Below are 17451 nucleotides of genomic sequence, written 5' to 3' on the forward strand. Positions count from 1 at the left end.
AATACTGTACAGTCCTGCTATTTGTAATTATTTGGGTGTGTTAATGTCTTGTTTTGTCAAGCTGTTATTTTTTGTGGGGACCCCAGGAAATGTAGCTTGCATCTGCATCAGCTAATGGAGATCATAATCAAATATGAACATCAATATCAGGAAATGTTTACTATTCACAATGTCAATATGTTTGTCTGCGAGCTTGATGTACCATTGCAAGGAGCAGGTTTCATACCCAGGGTGGACTGATCGAGTGTTATATTTTAACAATTTGTCACAACTTTGACCTAAATGCACTCATAATGCACATCAAAATTAACATGAATTTTTCTGCACTGTAAAGGTTCGACTAACCAAATTTCCCTACAGATTTTCCATGAATGAATGTCATGTCTTGCATGTAATTCTCAGCTTGCTTACAGGCCTTTTGGGTTAAATCACTGTTCATTTTTAGACTGCAAATGGTCCAGTTTAATTTATTAAAATGGAAATAATAGATCAAATAAAATGCAACTACATGTATTGTGCTACTAGAAAAATAATCACTTTTAACTGTAAACATTGCAGTGTTTGTAATTGTACTCTGACAGATGGCAAGTAGAATTTCTGTAAAACAGGATTTTAGTGAGGTCACATTTTTGGTCACATTTTGGTCAGGCTGGTTCAAGCTGACTGAAAGGCAAAAGTAACTCAAATAACCACTCATTACAACCAAGGTATGCAGAAGAGCATCTCTGAACTCACAACACGTCAAACCTTGCAGCAAACGGGCAACAGCAGCAGAAGGCCACACTGGGTGCCACTCCTGTCATTGTTATGTATATTTTTGCTATATGCATTTCTTAATGTTTACTGTGTAGATGTAATGTGCCATGTCACAAGAATTTCATTGTTCAGAATGATGCTGTTATTTAGTGCATTTGATAAATAAGAAACTTGGACACAAAGGCTAGAATTTGTACAGGCACACCAAAATTGGACATTAGAAGAATTTAGATGGTAGGTTCAGAATTTGGTGTGAACATGAAAAGCATGGATCCCTCTTGCCTTGTATCAACAGTTCAGGCTGGTGGTGGTGTGATGGTGTGGGGGATATTTTCTTGGCACATTTTGGGCCCATTCGTGCCAACTGAGCATCGTTTAAACGCCACAGCCTACTTGAGTTTTGTTGATTACCACGTCCATCCCTTTATGAACAGTGTACCATCTTCTAATGACTACTTCCATGCCATGTCACAAAGCTGACATCTCAGACTGGTTTCTTGAACGTAATGAGTTTACTATACTCAAATGGCCTCCACAGTCACCAGATCTCAATCCAATGCAGCATCTTTGGGATTTGGTGGAACAGGAGATTCGCATCATGGATGTGCAGCAGACAAATCTATAGCAACTGCATGATACTATAATGTCAATATGGACTTGCTTGTACAAGTATTCAACATGCATTCAAATTTCATAGAGCCAACTGGTGCTGCAGTAACCGCTCTGCACCGTCTGAATCATTTGGGAATATTATTTTTTTGTTTGTTCAGGTAGGTTGGACCAGAGTTCACAACCATAGGGACACAGAGAGCTGTCAGGGGTGGATTATCATAATAAAAATAATTTTAAATACCCAAATGAAACAGCACACAATGATGAAAATTTTTAGCTCAACAGTGCATTTTCAACAACCAGTGGCCAAAAATCAGACTGCATGGACATGGACATTCAGACCGGCTTGATTGTTTTTATTTAAAAAAACAGATCAATTGTGTCTTACGGTGACATTGGCTCGGTTTAGGATATAGAAAACAAGTTGCATGCATTAATATTCAACCCATGCACAGTAATATTTAGCAGCCACCTTTTGAAGTCTTGAGGTAGGTGCAGTTGCTTCAGAAAGTACTCAAGACCCCTTCACTTACTGTACATTGTGTTATAGACTTAATATATTAGATTGTGGGTTAATGGCAAAAACAAACAATATAATGATAGTGAAATCAAGTTGTGCCAAATTATTGGCAACAAAATTATAATCTAGTGTCCAAACCGCTTACCAAACTTGGCAAAAGGCACATTTGACAGCAATCAGACTTCCTAACGCTTTAACAGACAACACTAGCCAGATAATGAGCGCCATTGTTTTTGCCAGATAGTGCCCTAAGTGCTATTTCACAAACCCTGGGTGGCACGTTATATGCCTTTTACTTGTCTAGCCACTCTGCCATAAAGGCTTAAAGGATTCTCCCATTTCTGCAGACAAACTCTGAAGCACTGTTAGTTGCCACTGGGTTCTTGGCTTCCCTGACCATGGCCCTTCCAAGTTAGTTCGTATGGAACAGCCAGCTCTAGAGTCGGTGTTTCAAACTTACTAATCTAAGTATTTACCTTCTTTGAACTTTAGAATGCCTTTTGGTCTTCATTTTCAGTCAGATTCACAGTATGGCCAACAACCCTAAAACTGGGTGTTTTGTCATGGACATGTGAAAGCAACATCAATTTACAGGTTGAGGGTAACGGTAAGGTAATTGTCACAAGGGACATTTATTTAATCTGTCATAGCATCAACAGCAGAGGTCAAATACTTTGGCAGCTTAATATTCTTCCTTTCTTACAATTGCCTAACGTCGGTTCTATGTCACCATACAGTGTTTTAAAATGACATCCAAAAGGTAAATGACTATTTGCAATCCTGTAAAATGAAAGAATTGGGTCATGTCTAAACTTTTGCAGGGCACTGTATATAAAAACAAGACAGTAAAAATCATGTCAAAGTTTTTCAAAATATTAAAGTAATGTAAATAATTCAGAAATAAAAATACAAAATGTATTGAAATATAAAATTGAATGGCATAACATCATTCAAAAAATACTTTTGTTAAACGGGATTAAGAGCAGTGTTGCATGGTCCCAACAATATTGTACTAGAAAGATCTTTCATAAAAAAAAAAAACTTAAATGTACAATTACTAAACCTTGAGGTGATTGTATGCACATGGCAATATATCAATGCTATAGTGCTCATTTAGAAAGGTGCTGAAGCATATACAGATATGCTAACTGCAGAAGTAGTAAAGTCCATCAGCTAGAGGAAAACAGTGAATGGACCTGTGACAATCTGCTAAAGTAGCTGTATATTTAAATATTTTATGAAAGATGTTCCCAGAACAAGCAATTATCAAGATTTACCACAGATTTATAGTTCCAATAACAGCAAACATTGGGGAAATGTAGCTAGTTACATTGACCCGGAGATACTAAACTTTGATTTTGTCACTAATTCACTCACAGCAAATAACAAATGAAGGGAAAATTACATTAGTTTGCAGTATTACCTCAGACCACCTCACTTCTTCCTAGCTTTCTTTTCCGCTTTCTCTTGAGCTTTTCGTTTCTGTCTGCCAAGCTGCCTGAAGTGCAACCTCTTGGGATTCAGTCCATAAGCCCTCAGTCTCTGTCCACTGAACTCTCGCCCACCCATCTTAACCCTGAATGGGCCCTTCCCTGACATTAGGTGGCTCCCTGGTTGCCGGTGTTTCTTCTTGGGCAATTTTAGCTTCTCAGTCCTGGAGTTGGCCATCTCCTGAGTGGTAGAAACGGTCTCCTCTAGTTTAATCTTCTTGGCTTTGGGTACCAGGAAGTCCTCTTCATCTGCCTGGTCTCCTGCCTCTATCAATACGTGGTCTACCCCAGTAGAGTTCAACGCAGAGCTTTCCTGACTGAGTTCTGTCTCACCGGTAGTGACATCCTTCACAGAATTCTTCATCCGGTCTCTTCTTTTTTTACCAACTTTGTTCTTGCCCTCTGGTTGTTCTTTGTCCTCTCTGAATGAAAAGATGGGCATAAGTTAGTTATAAAGATACTTTTGAAGTATTTATATTCTACTGATCTGCATATAGTCAAATACTCACTCCAAATAGAAAGAGTTCAAGATTTGTCTCTTTTTCTCCATATTACGCGCTTTGATTTTGTAGTTCTGCAAATCACACATTTCCTCCTTGTCAGACCTGAGGGATGGAGGGGTGGGGTCATTTTCAATGAAAACTACAAATCTGAAAGGACATTTCCTCCATGGCTTATTGTGAGAGCAGCATCAGCACCTGAACATGCAGGTCTTCTTCAGGGAGACCCAGCGATTCAGCTCCTTCTCATCGGCCCCTAGGATCTGATTAGCGGAAGAATACATCTAGTTTTCGTAGCACTCCCAAAACAAATGCACAATAAAAAACTACTTTACTTTGAGGGTCTGGGCAATTTAATAAATTGGTACATAAAAGCATGACCCCTTCTACCACTACATGTCTGCTCAGAGAGAAGATTAACCTAAGTCACATCCTAGTCAGAGCCCTCCCCGGAGGGTGGCAATACCAGGTCAGTCACAAATCAGCTCATCATCGCAGGGTTCAGGGACAGTGCAGCACAACACCATAAGGCAACCTAGATCAACTCCTAATCAAAGCTCCAGGTCTCACCTCATCAGTAGACAGGCCAAAGTCATTGGCCAAAACCTGCCTGTAGCGAAACCTGCAGGGGATGTCATCTATAATGTCCTCGTAGTCCAGCTTGTAGTACTCATCCAAGTACTGCTCAAAGGACTTCTCCTCTGAAAGACACAAATGACTCATCAAGAAAAGAGAATTCAGCCTCATGAGAAAGGGCAATGGATAAGAATCCATGCCAGCCTTTTCACTTACTGGGATCAAACACTGGTTTGTTTTGGGTGATGACCTCAGCAAAATGAGACTTCTTTTTCTTCTTTCCCATGATCAGGGCATCCTGCTTATTCTTTTTTTTCTCCTTCTTCTTCTGCTTCTTGGAGGTGGTTGGTTGGCTAGGGTCATAGTCAGCATCCATCTGATCAATTAAGAGTTCAGGTGAGAGTGCTACATACAAATCAGCGGTTTGACAATCCTAAACACAGTAATTTCCATCTAGCCTTTGTAAACCTGTATTTGACAGACTAAAGGAAATAGTGATGACCATAGCATAGAGGGGAAAAAAACATGACTTACAATAAAATCTGGATCTTCACAAGTGGGCTGCTCATATTCTACTCCATTTTGCTCCTCTTCACCATCATACTCCTCAACTCCTACCTGGCCTCTCCATGTGTCCCAGTTCCAATGTTCTGTAGGGCAGAATGCTCCCTTATTACAATGCCACTAAAAAGGTATTCAATATATAATATTAGGGTCATACAAAGACTGTAGACCAAGTCGACTTTCCTTTTGACATAACTGATTGTACAGCAATTGAAGAAAAAAGACCCACATAGGACTGTTTTAAAATATGCACTGAGCATGTCGGATTATGAAGTCAACGGACTTAAGGAACATTATTATTATTGTGACATTGCAAACATACAATTGCTGCTCAAATGTAACTAATCAGCCTGTCATTACCAGCAATGCATTTTCATAACTGAAGATGTAAAAATGCAGGCCTAATATACAAGAGGTGACCAGAACTAGCGGAAATGTATGATCTACATGTATGCAACTGAGGTCATGTGAATTTTCACTTTGGCAGGCAGAATGTTTTGCCTGTCAGCAGGAATATCATATTGTAATGAAAGAGGTGTAGTAGATCTAGGTCATGGTTGTAATGATAGTCATAACACTGAAACTGCTGGTCCTGAGCATGAACATAATGTTTGATAGGTAGCCTCATGACTAGGCAGGGAACTGCACATTACGGGAAGGCCAATACAAGGCCAGCTGCTATTTCATAGTGATTTTGAGCAGCAATGTTCACACTGCTCACCAAGTCTGGTGAAGGACAAGAAAGCAATGAGAAAGTTGATCATTCATTGACTTAGAAGTGCTGAAAAATAGACTTCGAAAAGAAAAAAAACACGGGCGGTTACTGGCAGATAGAGCAAACTCCTGAAGTGACATTTCCCATGACACCCAGAAGATTATATCATGACAGGCAAACGCTTCACAAATGTCCCTCATGACTACCAGTGAGACCCACTGGCTGGGGTGATACTGTGACAGGCCTATGATTATAAAAAAGTAAAACATTTTTAAAAATAATTGCTTACCATCCTCTACTTCAACATCAAACTGGGGTTTCTCCCCTTCTTCCTCTCCATAATATTCATCACCAAAGAATTTCTGGAGAAGAACAAAAACATCAGTGCCTTTATCATGTCTTCATTTACAACCAGACCCTTTACTTAAGGGGCTTGAGGTTACCTGCATGAGCTGGTCGTGCTGCTGGGGATCAAAGTCTCCATCCAGGTCAACTTGGCTGAATGCTAGTTGCTCATTGCCTGTCAACTCTTGCAACTGCTTCAGCTTGGCCATGATCTCACTACGCTTCAAGTTCTTTAACTGCTTCAGCTGCTCATGCTTCTGCTCTTTCTCCTATAGGATTCAGATGTGACAGCATGTAAGTTAGGAGTGGGATAGTGAGGGAAATGAGGAAGGGCGGAGGTCTGACAGATACGACCCAAAACAAGTGAATTATTGAGTCAGAATCAACACACCTTTTTCTTCCTATTTTTCACTTCCTCCCTTTTAAGCTTCCGCCGCTCATCTTTGGAGCGAACAGAGGTGGCTATGGTACGGGGGTAAGTCTTGATCTGCAAATAACAAGAGCATAAGACCAATGCACATTGTATACAGCCCACCACAAAGACCAAAGGGAAAGTCTACCTTCTGGGCATCAGGCTCCTCAAAGCGGAAGTTATAGTGTCTTTCAAAGTCCTCCTGACGCTCTAAGAACGACTCCCCATCCTCCTCTGAATCATCCAATTCATTCACCACCTCGTCATAGCTGGGGATCCTGCACACAGCCAGGCCATCTCAAATCAAATACAACGTTGGTTTCCTATCCCACAACAAAGCCTGCTTTACTGCTGCTGCAATACAATTACAAAAATGCTTTGGCACCAAGGCACCCCCAAGGCTTGTTCATTACTGGGATCTGTACGCTCCGGTACATTGGTTCTTGCTGCATGCATATGCAACAGCAGACACTGGTACCTCTGCTCATACCGCTAACTGATTACTGTAAGCACCTTCTGTATATTGATCACCTCATAGTGAACCCCTACCTACGCACCCATAAAGGATCAACAATATCTGTGGAATTCATTGACCTCTGCTTGTTTTTTTAAATCCCGTTGTATGTTCCCTTTGAGTACACTTTTCTTGTAATGTTATGCCTATACCCAGAGCAATATTGTATGAGAACTGGTTCTCAATCAGTTAATACAGCATGCACAATAGAAGAGTTGCGGCTTTGATCCCCAGCCAAGGACAAATTATGCAAATGTATCCAACTTTCTCTGGAAAATATGATCTGCTGAATTACATAATGTTAATAAGATTCTCTATTTTTGCACATGAATGCACCCAAAAGTTTCGGGTCAATGTTGAGCACTCTCCATGAATTTCTCTCTGTATCAGACTTCAAAATTAGAATATCAAGCCACAATCAGGTCATCCGTCTGTATGTCGATGTGCAGCTGGGCCAAGCTGAATTTGTTACCGAAAACACAGCAAGTACACTTAAACTGCTAAAAAATGCAAACACTTTTTGCAAAATAAAACAAAAACAAATTAACTCACCGGTCTTCTGCGTCTTTGTCTATGTAGCCCTTATTGAGGACAAAGTCTCTAAGGAAACGCTCCTTTTCATCTAGCTCTGGGTCATTCCAATAGTCCCTCAAGTATTTCTATAAAAAAATTATAATAAGTCAAATCAAGTCATTACACAGCTAGAATCAGTCAAGCAGCCGTTGTGAGCTCTTCCCTGCCTCCATCACTCACCATGTCCTGCAGTTCCTCTGGGCTCTCCAACTCTGCCTGGCCTTTCAACCAGTTAACGTAGTCCTCATCTTCTTTATCCTGTTGGGTAGAAAGATAATCAACATTAGAGGTAGCAATTGTTTGTGTCTGCAGGGCTTTATACTGACAAGATAAAAGTTTGGGCAGTGATTGCCACACAGACCTTCTCTTCCTGCGTCTTGGTCCTCCTCTTCAGTAGCTGAGAGTCATCATCTTCCTTTACACTGCCCTCTTCATCACTGTCTTGGATGAACTTACGAAAGCTGGAGGAAGCATAACATACAGTCTGATAAAAACAAGTATAAAAGACAAGTGTATTTACATAAAACAAAGTTATTATTTAGGAATGAAAGGACAGGATTTAAGAGAGAATTTAACCCGTACCTCTCTTTCAGTTCTCTCTGCTCCTGGATATAACTTGGTGATGCAGCTCTCTGGCAAAGAAAATACATAAACAAATTATTTCATGACATACCTCCAAATACATGCAATGCCTTTGATGACGTGCAACATAAGACAGCGCATTATAACATACCTCTCTCATTGCAGCCTCTTCATCGCTCTCTTCCTCCTCATATTTACTGGGAATTAGACAAACTTATTTTCAAACACTCAGCCCAAAAACAAATACCACAAAACAAAACCCAGCCATGTAGTCACTCACCCTGCCCTTTCCAAAATGACTTTTCGCTCGTAGTCTTTGAGATACATTGGCTTCTGAGTTATCTTTGAAGTTGAAGGCTGGGCATTACCAATAGATACATCTGAACAAGACAGACAAAGCTTAAGGATGGTTGAAGTAATTACATATTTGGAATAGTACAATACATTTAGTTTGAACATTGACATCATGTCCCCCCAGGAGGCCCCATGTACGGTACTAGATTTAAAGCATTTCAATAAGTGCTTATTTTCTTCACCTGCTCGCAGGACCAACATTACAACAATTAAACTTGCCTTCCTTCATAAGCTGTGTTTTTTTAGCAAGCAGTACGGCACACATAATAGAATTAACTTATTTGCCATCTTAATCATGATTTAAAAAAAAAATCCAAATCCAAAGCCCAAAAGTGAAGTCAATACATTCTGGAATCCACATTTGAAAAGGACATAATCAGTACAAATCTTCAGTTAAAACACCATGTAACAAATTCCACAAATTAATTAATCAAGTCATGATGACAGCGATTGTGTTACTTATGGTAATTATCTATCAAGCCATTCACAGATATGCCCTTAAAATAAAAAAAATGTGCGGGGGGGGGACTATGTCAGATCAGGAAGTAATTCCCTCAGATGTAGTTTACAAAGAAAATGTTGACAGTTTGTATATTTATCCACATATTTGCTGATAGGAACAATCGCAGAAAGAATCAAGGCCACTCAAGGACAACCATGACTAGACAAATGTACTTGTAGCGTGTGAGGCTTAGCAAAATGAAAAAACATGACGTTTTTCAGATCTTGCTCACCCCATTCCACACGGACATACTAATCAGGGATGTTTGACACCCAAAAAGCTTCCCACTCTCTTTCTGGACAACAGTAAACAAATCTCACTGCCTCAGACAATACATACCACCTAAGCCACCCACTCCAGTGTGAACAGCCCCTTTAATTGCATTAGTAATAAGCAGCTCCAACTAGATGCAAAAAGTACTGGTCTACATGCTGTGCACATCAAACTAAAAACAAGTGACTTACTAAATTACACATTTTAATTTCCTTTTATGTAACAACGTAAGTGATTATTTTTCTAAGATGTCTTCATTGTTAAAGTGGCAAAATATGCATGGTCCTGCAAACATATACCAAAGAGCACTCATATTGAGGGATGTTAGGATTTTCTTATTATCATGCCCATACCTAGGATAAACAAGCAAATGTATTTCAGTGTTATACAATAATTACTAGCAGCAACAAAGCACACTGAACTGATGGCATACCTTCCTCTATGAAGAACTTTGCATCACTCTGATAGATCTTAGGATCCTTCTTTTTCAGCAAAGACAATGTCCTGTAGAAATCCCTTTCAAGTTTGGGGTCAAGTTCCTAAGACAAAGGTCAAGGATACACAGTGAAGACACCAGAAACAGATACAAGCAGCATAAGAAAACTGCAGCCCCAGGGCAGAGAAGAATCCTCCAGTTCAAGTTTCCATTAGCCAGCTCTGCAAATGTTATCTAAATAAGCTTCATACCATAAGAGTTTTAGAGCAAGTACCGGCAATGCTGGCTTTACTTAATAAATTGCATTGCACACCTGACATATCAACCTGCCACTAACTCCTAATGGCAAATGTGCAAGACTTAACAGAGATGGCAAATTGGGTAGTTTATGGCATAACAGGAGGTTGTTGAACTACAATCAATTGTAGAATTTGGCAATTCCAGCAGGACAAGCTATTTTAAATATACATCTTCTAAATGTTTGTCCAATAAGTTGCAGGTGAGGGTGTTGGTTTACAAAATGTTTCCTGAATGGATAAATGTTTTGCTGCACGTAGTTTTACGGCGAGCTCCCACTTTTGATAAGAAACAGAAGTATTTTAAGATTAAAATGTTTGCAGAACTGGCTTATGTGAACTTCGGATGTTGCTCGTCGGAGAACCGCTCATAAAAATGTACTGTGCGGCTAGCCTACAAATCACAACAATCGTTACAGAAATGATACTTACCACCTCGCTATCATCGTCATCTTCATCAGACTCTGAACCTGACTCACTCTCGTCAGCCTGGTCACCATATTTGTCTTTCACTGAAATATGCGTTGAACATCAGATATTTAGTACAAACATTTCAGGAAAACAACAGTAGGTCATATGCTTGCCACGATAATTGTCTCGCAGTAATTTAGATTAGAGCCTTGCGTAAATATTCAGGCAAGTATACAGATTACATTACTGAAAACGTTACAGCAGAGGCTCTCAGGGGAACCGAGTGAAGCTAGCGTGACTTAAATAAAGTGTAACAGTGCCATAGCTGGGTGCATAAAACACTTCTGAACATACGAATCAGTAAGAATATAGGTAAATGTGTTAGACAATAACATATTTGAAGTAAAAATGTAATTAAACTTCATTATTGACTCACTTTAAAGCTCACTAACTAGCTACCAGGGTACATTAGCTAGCTAAGATTAGCTAACTAGGAAGCTCGGAAAGTCAAACTTACGCCTTTGTAATTCTTCCTTTTGGCGGTATTTCTCATACTTATCCGCAAATTTTGAATTAATCTTCAATTCCGTTTTGCTAGACATTATAAAGTATTTCCGCGACAATACTGCTGGGGAAAACACAGTTAGAGAAAAGTATCCATGATACTAACATCCACACCGAATCCCAGGTTACAACAATATAGCCACATGCGTAAACTGCCACGTGGTTTCTAGAGAAAGGTTAAAGTTCAGAACGAGAATCCGCCAATCATAGGCCCTCATATGATGACGTTTCACAACTGTAAAACCCCTCTACTTGAGTATGGGTGTAAAACAACTCCTGATTACAGATTAATTGCATGCATATTTGAACTTTCATTGTGTATAAAATGTAATTTCGCAGACTCTTCTGTCCACGTCACACTAACTTTAAATGTGGCCCCCTCTTGAGTTGAGAAGATAACTGAGAGAAATTATTCCAAGGGGGGCAGGGGTTGCCTTGGTTAACATGTGGATTGTGTACAAACTGATTCTACATTACATTCCAATTCTGTCCTTACTTTCACTGGTCAATGTGAATGGTTTTCATAAAATCAATTTCACCTTACCACCAAATGAAAATGTATTTGCAAATTCATCATGCAACCTTTTCGACAACAAACCTCTCCTGGGAACCCCCAGCATTTCAAAGTATTGTATTATGTCTCCCAAAACGATACCACACTTGAATCAACTTATAATAATGATCAAGCCCTTGACTACTTGTTTCAGGTGAGCAAGCTCAGGGCTACAACCAAATTGTGGTACATCTGGGGGACCTCATGTAAGGTATCAGAACTACAGGCCAACTGCAGACCTCAATTTCCCTGATGAAGATATTTAAATAAGGTGGTTCTGGAACCAAGATGTTCCGGAACATCTTTCTCTTAAGTCATAATGATATTTAATATTAGTGATAGCAGTATTGAAAAAAAACAATAGTCTTAAATGCAGTTTCAAAGAAAATGACACTCTGAGCCTTAGTGTTGATGATGCTACAAAAATTGGCCCTGAGTTTGTTGTTATTTTCAAATGGGAAAAGGATAGAAAACAGTGCAGTCATGGACTCCATAGTGATGGATTTACACGCCTACATGTAAACGATTGGAATTATAGATGAATAGATCAGGGGCTATTTTTATATTATTATTATTTCGGTCAATTTGAGATCTGGGGCTATTCATAAAAGATAGGCTATAGCCCGGGACGCTCAGGCTTAACGACACCACTGACCAGGATGCACTATGGGAAGAAGGCAAGCCGGTGGAGGGGAGGGCAACAACAATTATCACCTTGAATTGCGGGGCGGCTGAACTGATGCCTTGTTCCATTTCTTGTTGAAAACTATGTTGATGGTACACATTCAATTGAATGGTAAGTCCATGTAAACATTACCCATGCCTTTGAACGACGTGCATCCAAAGATGACGACAAGTAAAATTCAGATGACTAATAAGGAGTCAACTCCATCATTGCGAGTAAAGCAAGCAAATAGCGTGGTTTTAGTAACCAATCAAAACGTCTGTATGTCTGCATTTTCTGGCCAAATACTGTACTTTAAGCAGCCTCCTCTCCAGACCTCCAGTGAGTACGCGTTCAATAAGTAGTTACAGTTGTGCTCATAAGGCTTTGCATGACCTGGAGGCATTTTGCCAAAACGAAAGGGGAGCTATACCATCTGCAAGAATTCATAGCCTCATAGACAGCTATTACAAAAGACTGCACACTGTCATTGATGCCAAAGGGGGCGATACACAGTATTAAGAATTATAGCCATATATTTTTTTTTCTTTTTTCCCATGATTTGTTTTATGATTGTGCTATTATGTTATGACCTACAGTGGAATATGAATCCCATAAGAAATAAAATACATGTGTACATGTAACCTTTTTAGCTATAAGATGGAAATCCATGTGAACACATAAAGGGCACTGTATTTTACTGGATAATCCGTGATAGACTTTTATTGTTTGTCTGTATGAATGTTAGTATAATTTATATTAAAGTGTTTGTGTGTTCTCTGGGTTTAGTGTGGTCGTCAGTGGCCCTGTATTTGTGGTTTGCGACTCAGTCAGTAGCACAGCAGGGGGCGCTCTAATACAAAATGTCAATATGTATAGACTTTGCAAATTAAGATGTTCTTCTTTATCTAGCTTGTTGTCTAAACTCTTTTGTTTGCTACTGAATAATACTCTGGGTCTTGTTTTCTTTTTAACAACCATCTAGTCAAATATTTACACACTGACACCAGTGACACAGGATGTCATGGATGACCATTTAAGAGTTATGTGTAAAATCATTTTCAGAGTAAGATCAAGCTGATAAGCAACCATTTATTTTCATTCACTTTTACACTTTCTTGTACATTTTTACCTAGGGTGCCCGTAATTCTAGAGTGCTCTGTATGTACCTGAGATTTCAGTTTTTCATTTTCTGTAAATTGACACATTTCTAAAACTTTCTTTTTTGTTTTATCATTATGGGTATTGTGTTTTGTGGAGATTGGTTGTAGAAAATAATAAATCAATTGTAAATTAAATCTATTATACAAAATGTGGAAAAAGTAAAATGGAATTCTTTCCGAAGGCACGTTACACAAATATATATTGGATACAGTGGTACAAGATGATTATTTTTAGCTGAAAGAGTAGTGGGCTGAATTCGAACCCATGCTGCACCCATTTAGACTGCTGGATGACCCTAGACGACCAACAAAGCATCCAGGATAATATTTGTTGTTTTCTTATTTTCCTATAAATAAACAGTGATGTATTACAGAGAGTGATGATTGAAAAAGATAACGCATAAACAGGGATCAGAACTAAGCTGTGTCCTTACCTGGCCTATGTCCTCCCTTCACCCAGGTCCCTTTCTGAGAAAAGTAGATATGCTTACACTTAACCACTGCATAGAGTATTGTCAGAGATTCAGTATATACAACAAACATAAGGATGGGGGTCAGAATATTCACCTCACTACTGGCTTGTTTACATAAAATGTGAGTACATTTATTATTTGTATTTACATTTAGCTGGGAATCAAACCCACAACCCTGTGGAAGTGACATACATTTTTCATATACAGTAGTTGGGTTTTGTACGTCCTTTCAAATTTAATAAAGCTGGCTATATATGCTTTATTACACCAATTAGTTTAAATACCAGTTTAAAGAATATGTTATAATTTTCCACTCTGCTACACCTCTAAAAAGCTCAAATTCAACTGTACTTAGGCCAAATTTATATGTTAATGATTAATGACAGAGGTTCAGGCAAAAGCTTTTCTTCAAAAAATGAGGCCTTGCCAACTAAAACAACCAGTTCAGGAAATTACGTTATATTAAGAGAAGCACTTGTTTGTTTTGGATGGAAGTCGCCAGTAGTCCAAATAAGGATGCCACATTTCACCTTGTTGACGTTTGGTTAAAATTATTCAGCCAGTGATCCAAACCCAACATCTACTGTATATTGAAGTTTATGCTGTATATTTCTTCTCTAACACAAAATGAAATGAGCACCCATGACGAGTCAAATATAGTATATGTCAAATAAAGATAGGTATTTTACTTGTTTTACATTTTTCAAAATGTACTCAGTCACACTGATTGAAATAGTGGTTTACGTTTGTCAGAACAAGTGCTTATATGTTCCTTTTCATTTGGTTACTTGGTACGACACTGTGGGGAATAAATGTGGACATATTGTGCTTGATTCCAAACATAATTTATTTTAAGGTAAATAAAGTGTTGAGATAAAACCCTGGCTTATTCCTAACCACATTGTTCTTTTGCCCTTACCTGGGAATGTTCCTCTGCCACCTGTTTCTTTTAGTGTCAGATTTCCTGTCCACTTGAATGTCTCACACTGGACATTGTCACTGCAAACAGTCAAAAGTTAATGTCTCCTTGTTCTCAAACTTCAGGCCAGTATAAACCAACAAAAGCTGACAAGCTTCCTTCAGCGTTCCAGACATTGCCCTGGCTCAGACTGTGCCCTGGCTCATGTGGCTTTGACGTCACTTCCAGTGATTTGCCTGTTGTGTCTTGGCATGGTAATCTTTCTGCTGCTCTTGTCTGGCACAGCTTCTGAGATAAATGTGTGCCAGCTGTGTGAGGTCGCATTCCTGTTAAAGTATATCATGAATTCCCCTTCCATTCCTGGGTTTCAGGCCTTTTCGGAGTGAGGTGTTATAGGCGAAGTTGAGACGGTTTGGTTGGGCATTTGCCACTATCTTGGCCAAATAGAAAAGGTTTCTAAGACTTCTTGTCCAGCTTTCCTTTTTACATTAAGCAGATGGCCGAGTGCTTGTGCATCGCTTGGAGAACCCATGGCACCAGGATGCACTATGGGAAGAAGGCAAGCCAGTGGAGGCAATGTGATGCTTTGGGCAATGTTCTGCTGGGAAACCTTGGGTCCTGCCATTCATGTAGATGTTACTTTGACACGTACCACCTACCTGAGCATTGTTGCAGACCATGTGTACCCTTTCATGCAATGGTATTCCCTGATGGCATTGGCCTTTTTCAGCAGGATAATACGCCCTTCCACAAAGCAAAAATGGTTTGAGGAACACAACAACGAATTCAAGGTGTTGACTTGGCCTCCAAATACCCCAGATCACAATCCAATCGGGCATCTGTGGGATGTGCTGGACAAACAGGTCCGATCCATGGAGGCCCCACCTCGCATTTTACAGGACGTAATTTACAGGATCTGCTGCTAACATCTTGGTGCCAGATAACACAGCACACCTTCAGAGGTCTAGTGGAGTCCATGTCTTGATGGGTCAGGGCTGTTTTGGCAGAGAAACAGGGACCTACACACTATTAGGCAGGTGGTCATAATGTTATGGTGGATCAGTGTATATGCCCAATTTGATGCAAGCAACATGTTTCAAAAAAGCTCTGGCAGGGGCAACAAAAGACTGGAAAAGTTGTGTAATGCTAAAATAATTAACTAATTAACTAAGAATAAAACTAATTTGGCTAATTAGCAACAGGTCAGTGACATGATTGGGTATAAAAGGCATATCGCGGAGAGGATGAGTCTTTCAGAAGTAAAGATGGGAAGAGGTTCACCACTGTGAAAGACTGTGCAGGCAAATATTGCAACAATTTAAGATGAACGTTTCTTAATGTAAAATTTCAAAGAGTTGGGAATCTCATAATCTACTGTATAAGATAAAGATTGGGAGAATCTTGAGAAATCTCTGTAAGCGAGGGTCAAGGCTGAAAAACAATATTGGATAGCTGTGATCTTCAGCGGAAAACTGTCCTGTGGTCTGACAAATCAAAATGTGAAATCCTTTCTGGGAATCATGGACGCCGCATACTCCAGGTCAAAGAGGAGAGGGACCATCTGGCTTGTTATCAGCGCACAGTACAAAAGCCAGCATCTGTGATGGTATTGGGGGTGCATTAGTGCAAACGGCATGGGTGACTTACACATCTGTGAAGGCATCATTAATGCTGAACAATATATACAGGATTTGGAGCAACATATGCTTCTATCCAGAAAATTTATTTTTCAAGGAAGACTTTTTATGTCAGCAAGACAATGCCAATCCACATGTTGCATGTATTACAACAGCTTGACTCTGCAGTAAAATAGTCCAGGTACTAAACTGGCCTGTCTGCCGTCACTGAAACCATTTGGGGAATTATGAAACAAAAAATACAAAGGAGCTCCCGAACTGTTGAGCAGCTGAAATCCTATATCAAGCAAGAATGAGAAAACCTTTAACTTTCAAAACTACTACAATTGGTCTTCTCAGTTCCTAAATGCTTATAGAGAATTTTATAGAGGTGATGCCACACAGTAATATAGATGCCCCTGTCCCAAGTGTTGCCGGCATCAAATTCAAAATCGGTATGTATTTTTCAAAAAATAATAACATTTCTCAGTTTCAACATTTGATTTGTTGTCTTTGTACGATTTCCAATTTGTTATAGGGATAAATCACCGAAGGATCATTGCATTCTGTTTTTGGTAATTCTTTGGGTAGTATTTTCAAACAACTTTTGATTTTTCACTATTTCACAGTTTTATTCCAACCTAATAGCATGTAATGTTAACATTCAGAACATACACTATATGGCCAAATGTATGTGGACACTCCTACCAATTATTGAGTTCAGGTATTTCATCCACACCCATTGCTCACAGGTGTATAAACTAAAGAGAATTATCAAAAAGTCCTCCAGTTTATATGTGCATAATCTTTGTGCTATCACTGTCATACCTCAGTCATGAAATAGTACGTTTGAAATAGTATTTTTGACGACTTGGGGAATGACAGAGGTTTTCAGCTGTTTTCGCTCAACAGCGCCACTTTTATCATCAAGAAGTCCCGGAATCCATCTAAAAAGTATTAGGTTTGATACATGACACATGATTTAATTTGACTTACATCAAATAATGCAAAAACACACAGGCACATGGAAATACCAATCAATGTAATGATTCTAAAATAAATAGAAAC

At 39.2% G+C, this 17451-nt stretch overlaps 1 protein-coding gene, 1 long non-coding RNA gene and 1 other non-coding gene across 3 annotated transcripts; all 3 read right to left on the bottom strand.

The window, feature by feature from the left end:
• Nucleotides 1-1703: 1703 nt before the first annotated feature.
• Nucleotides 1704-11153, bottom strand: kri1 (KRI1 homolog). Its single transcript, XM_010874530.4, has 19 exons — nucleotides 10949-11153; nucleotides 10453-10532; nucleotides 9722-9827; nucleotides 8440-8539; nucleotides 8311-8356; nucleotides 8160-8209; nucleotides 7939-8038; nucleotides 7758-7835; nucleotides 7557-7663; nucleotides 6639-6768; nucleotides 6470-6565; nucleotides 6177-6347; nucleotides 6023-6095; nucleotides 4989-5104; nucleotides 4671-4830; nucleotides 4449-4579; nucleotides 4077-4141; nucleotides 3888-3983; nucleotides 1704-3800 (listed from the first exon to the last, which is right to left on the bottom strand). The coding sequence occupies exons 1-19, from the start codon at nucleotides 11031-11033 to the stop codon at nucleotides 3323-3325; spliced, it is 2268 nt and encodes a 755-aa protein (XP_010872832.2). The 5' UTR covers nucleotides 11034-11153; the 3' UTR covers nucleotides 1704-3322.
• Nucleotides 4279-4376, bottom strand: LOC114840438. The gene has a single exon (XR_003782632.1). It is a non-coding gene; the product is annotated as a Z30 small nucleolar RNA (small nucleolar RNA).
• A 2655-nt stretch (nucleotides 11154-13808) lies between the features above and the next one.
• On the bottom strand, nucleotides 13809-14933 carry LOC109616310. The gene is made up of 2 exons (XR_002197420.2): nucleotides 14768-14933; nucleotides 13809-13843 (listed from the first exon to the last, which is right to left on the bottom strand). It is a non-coding gene; the product is annotated as an uncharacterized LOC109616310 (long non-coding RNA).
• Nucleotides 14934-17451: the final 2518 nt, after the last annotated feature.

The sequence above is a fragment of the Esox lucius genome, chromosome 11 (assembly GCF_011004845.1).
Source record: "Esox lucius isolate fEsoLuc1 chromosome 11, fEsoLuc1.pri, whole genome shotgun sequence".
NCBI lineage: Eukaryota > Metazoa > Chordata > Actinopteri > Esociformes > Esocidae > Esox > Esox lucius.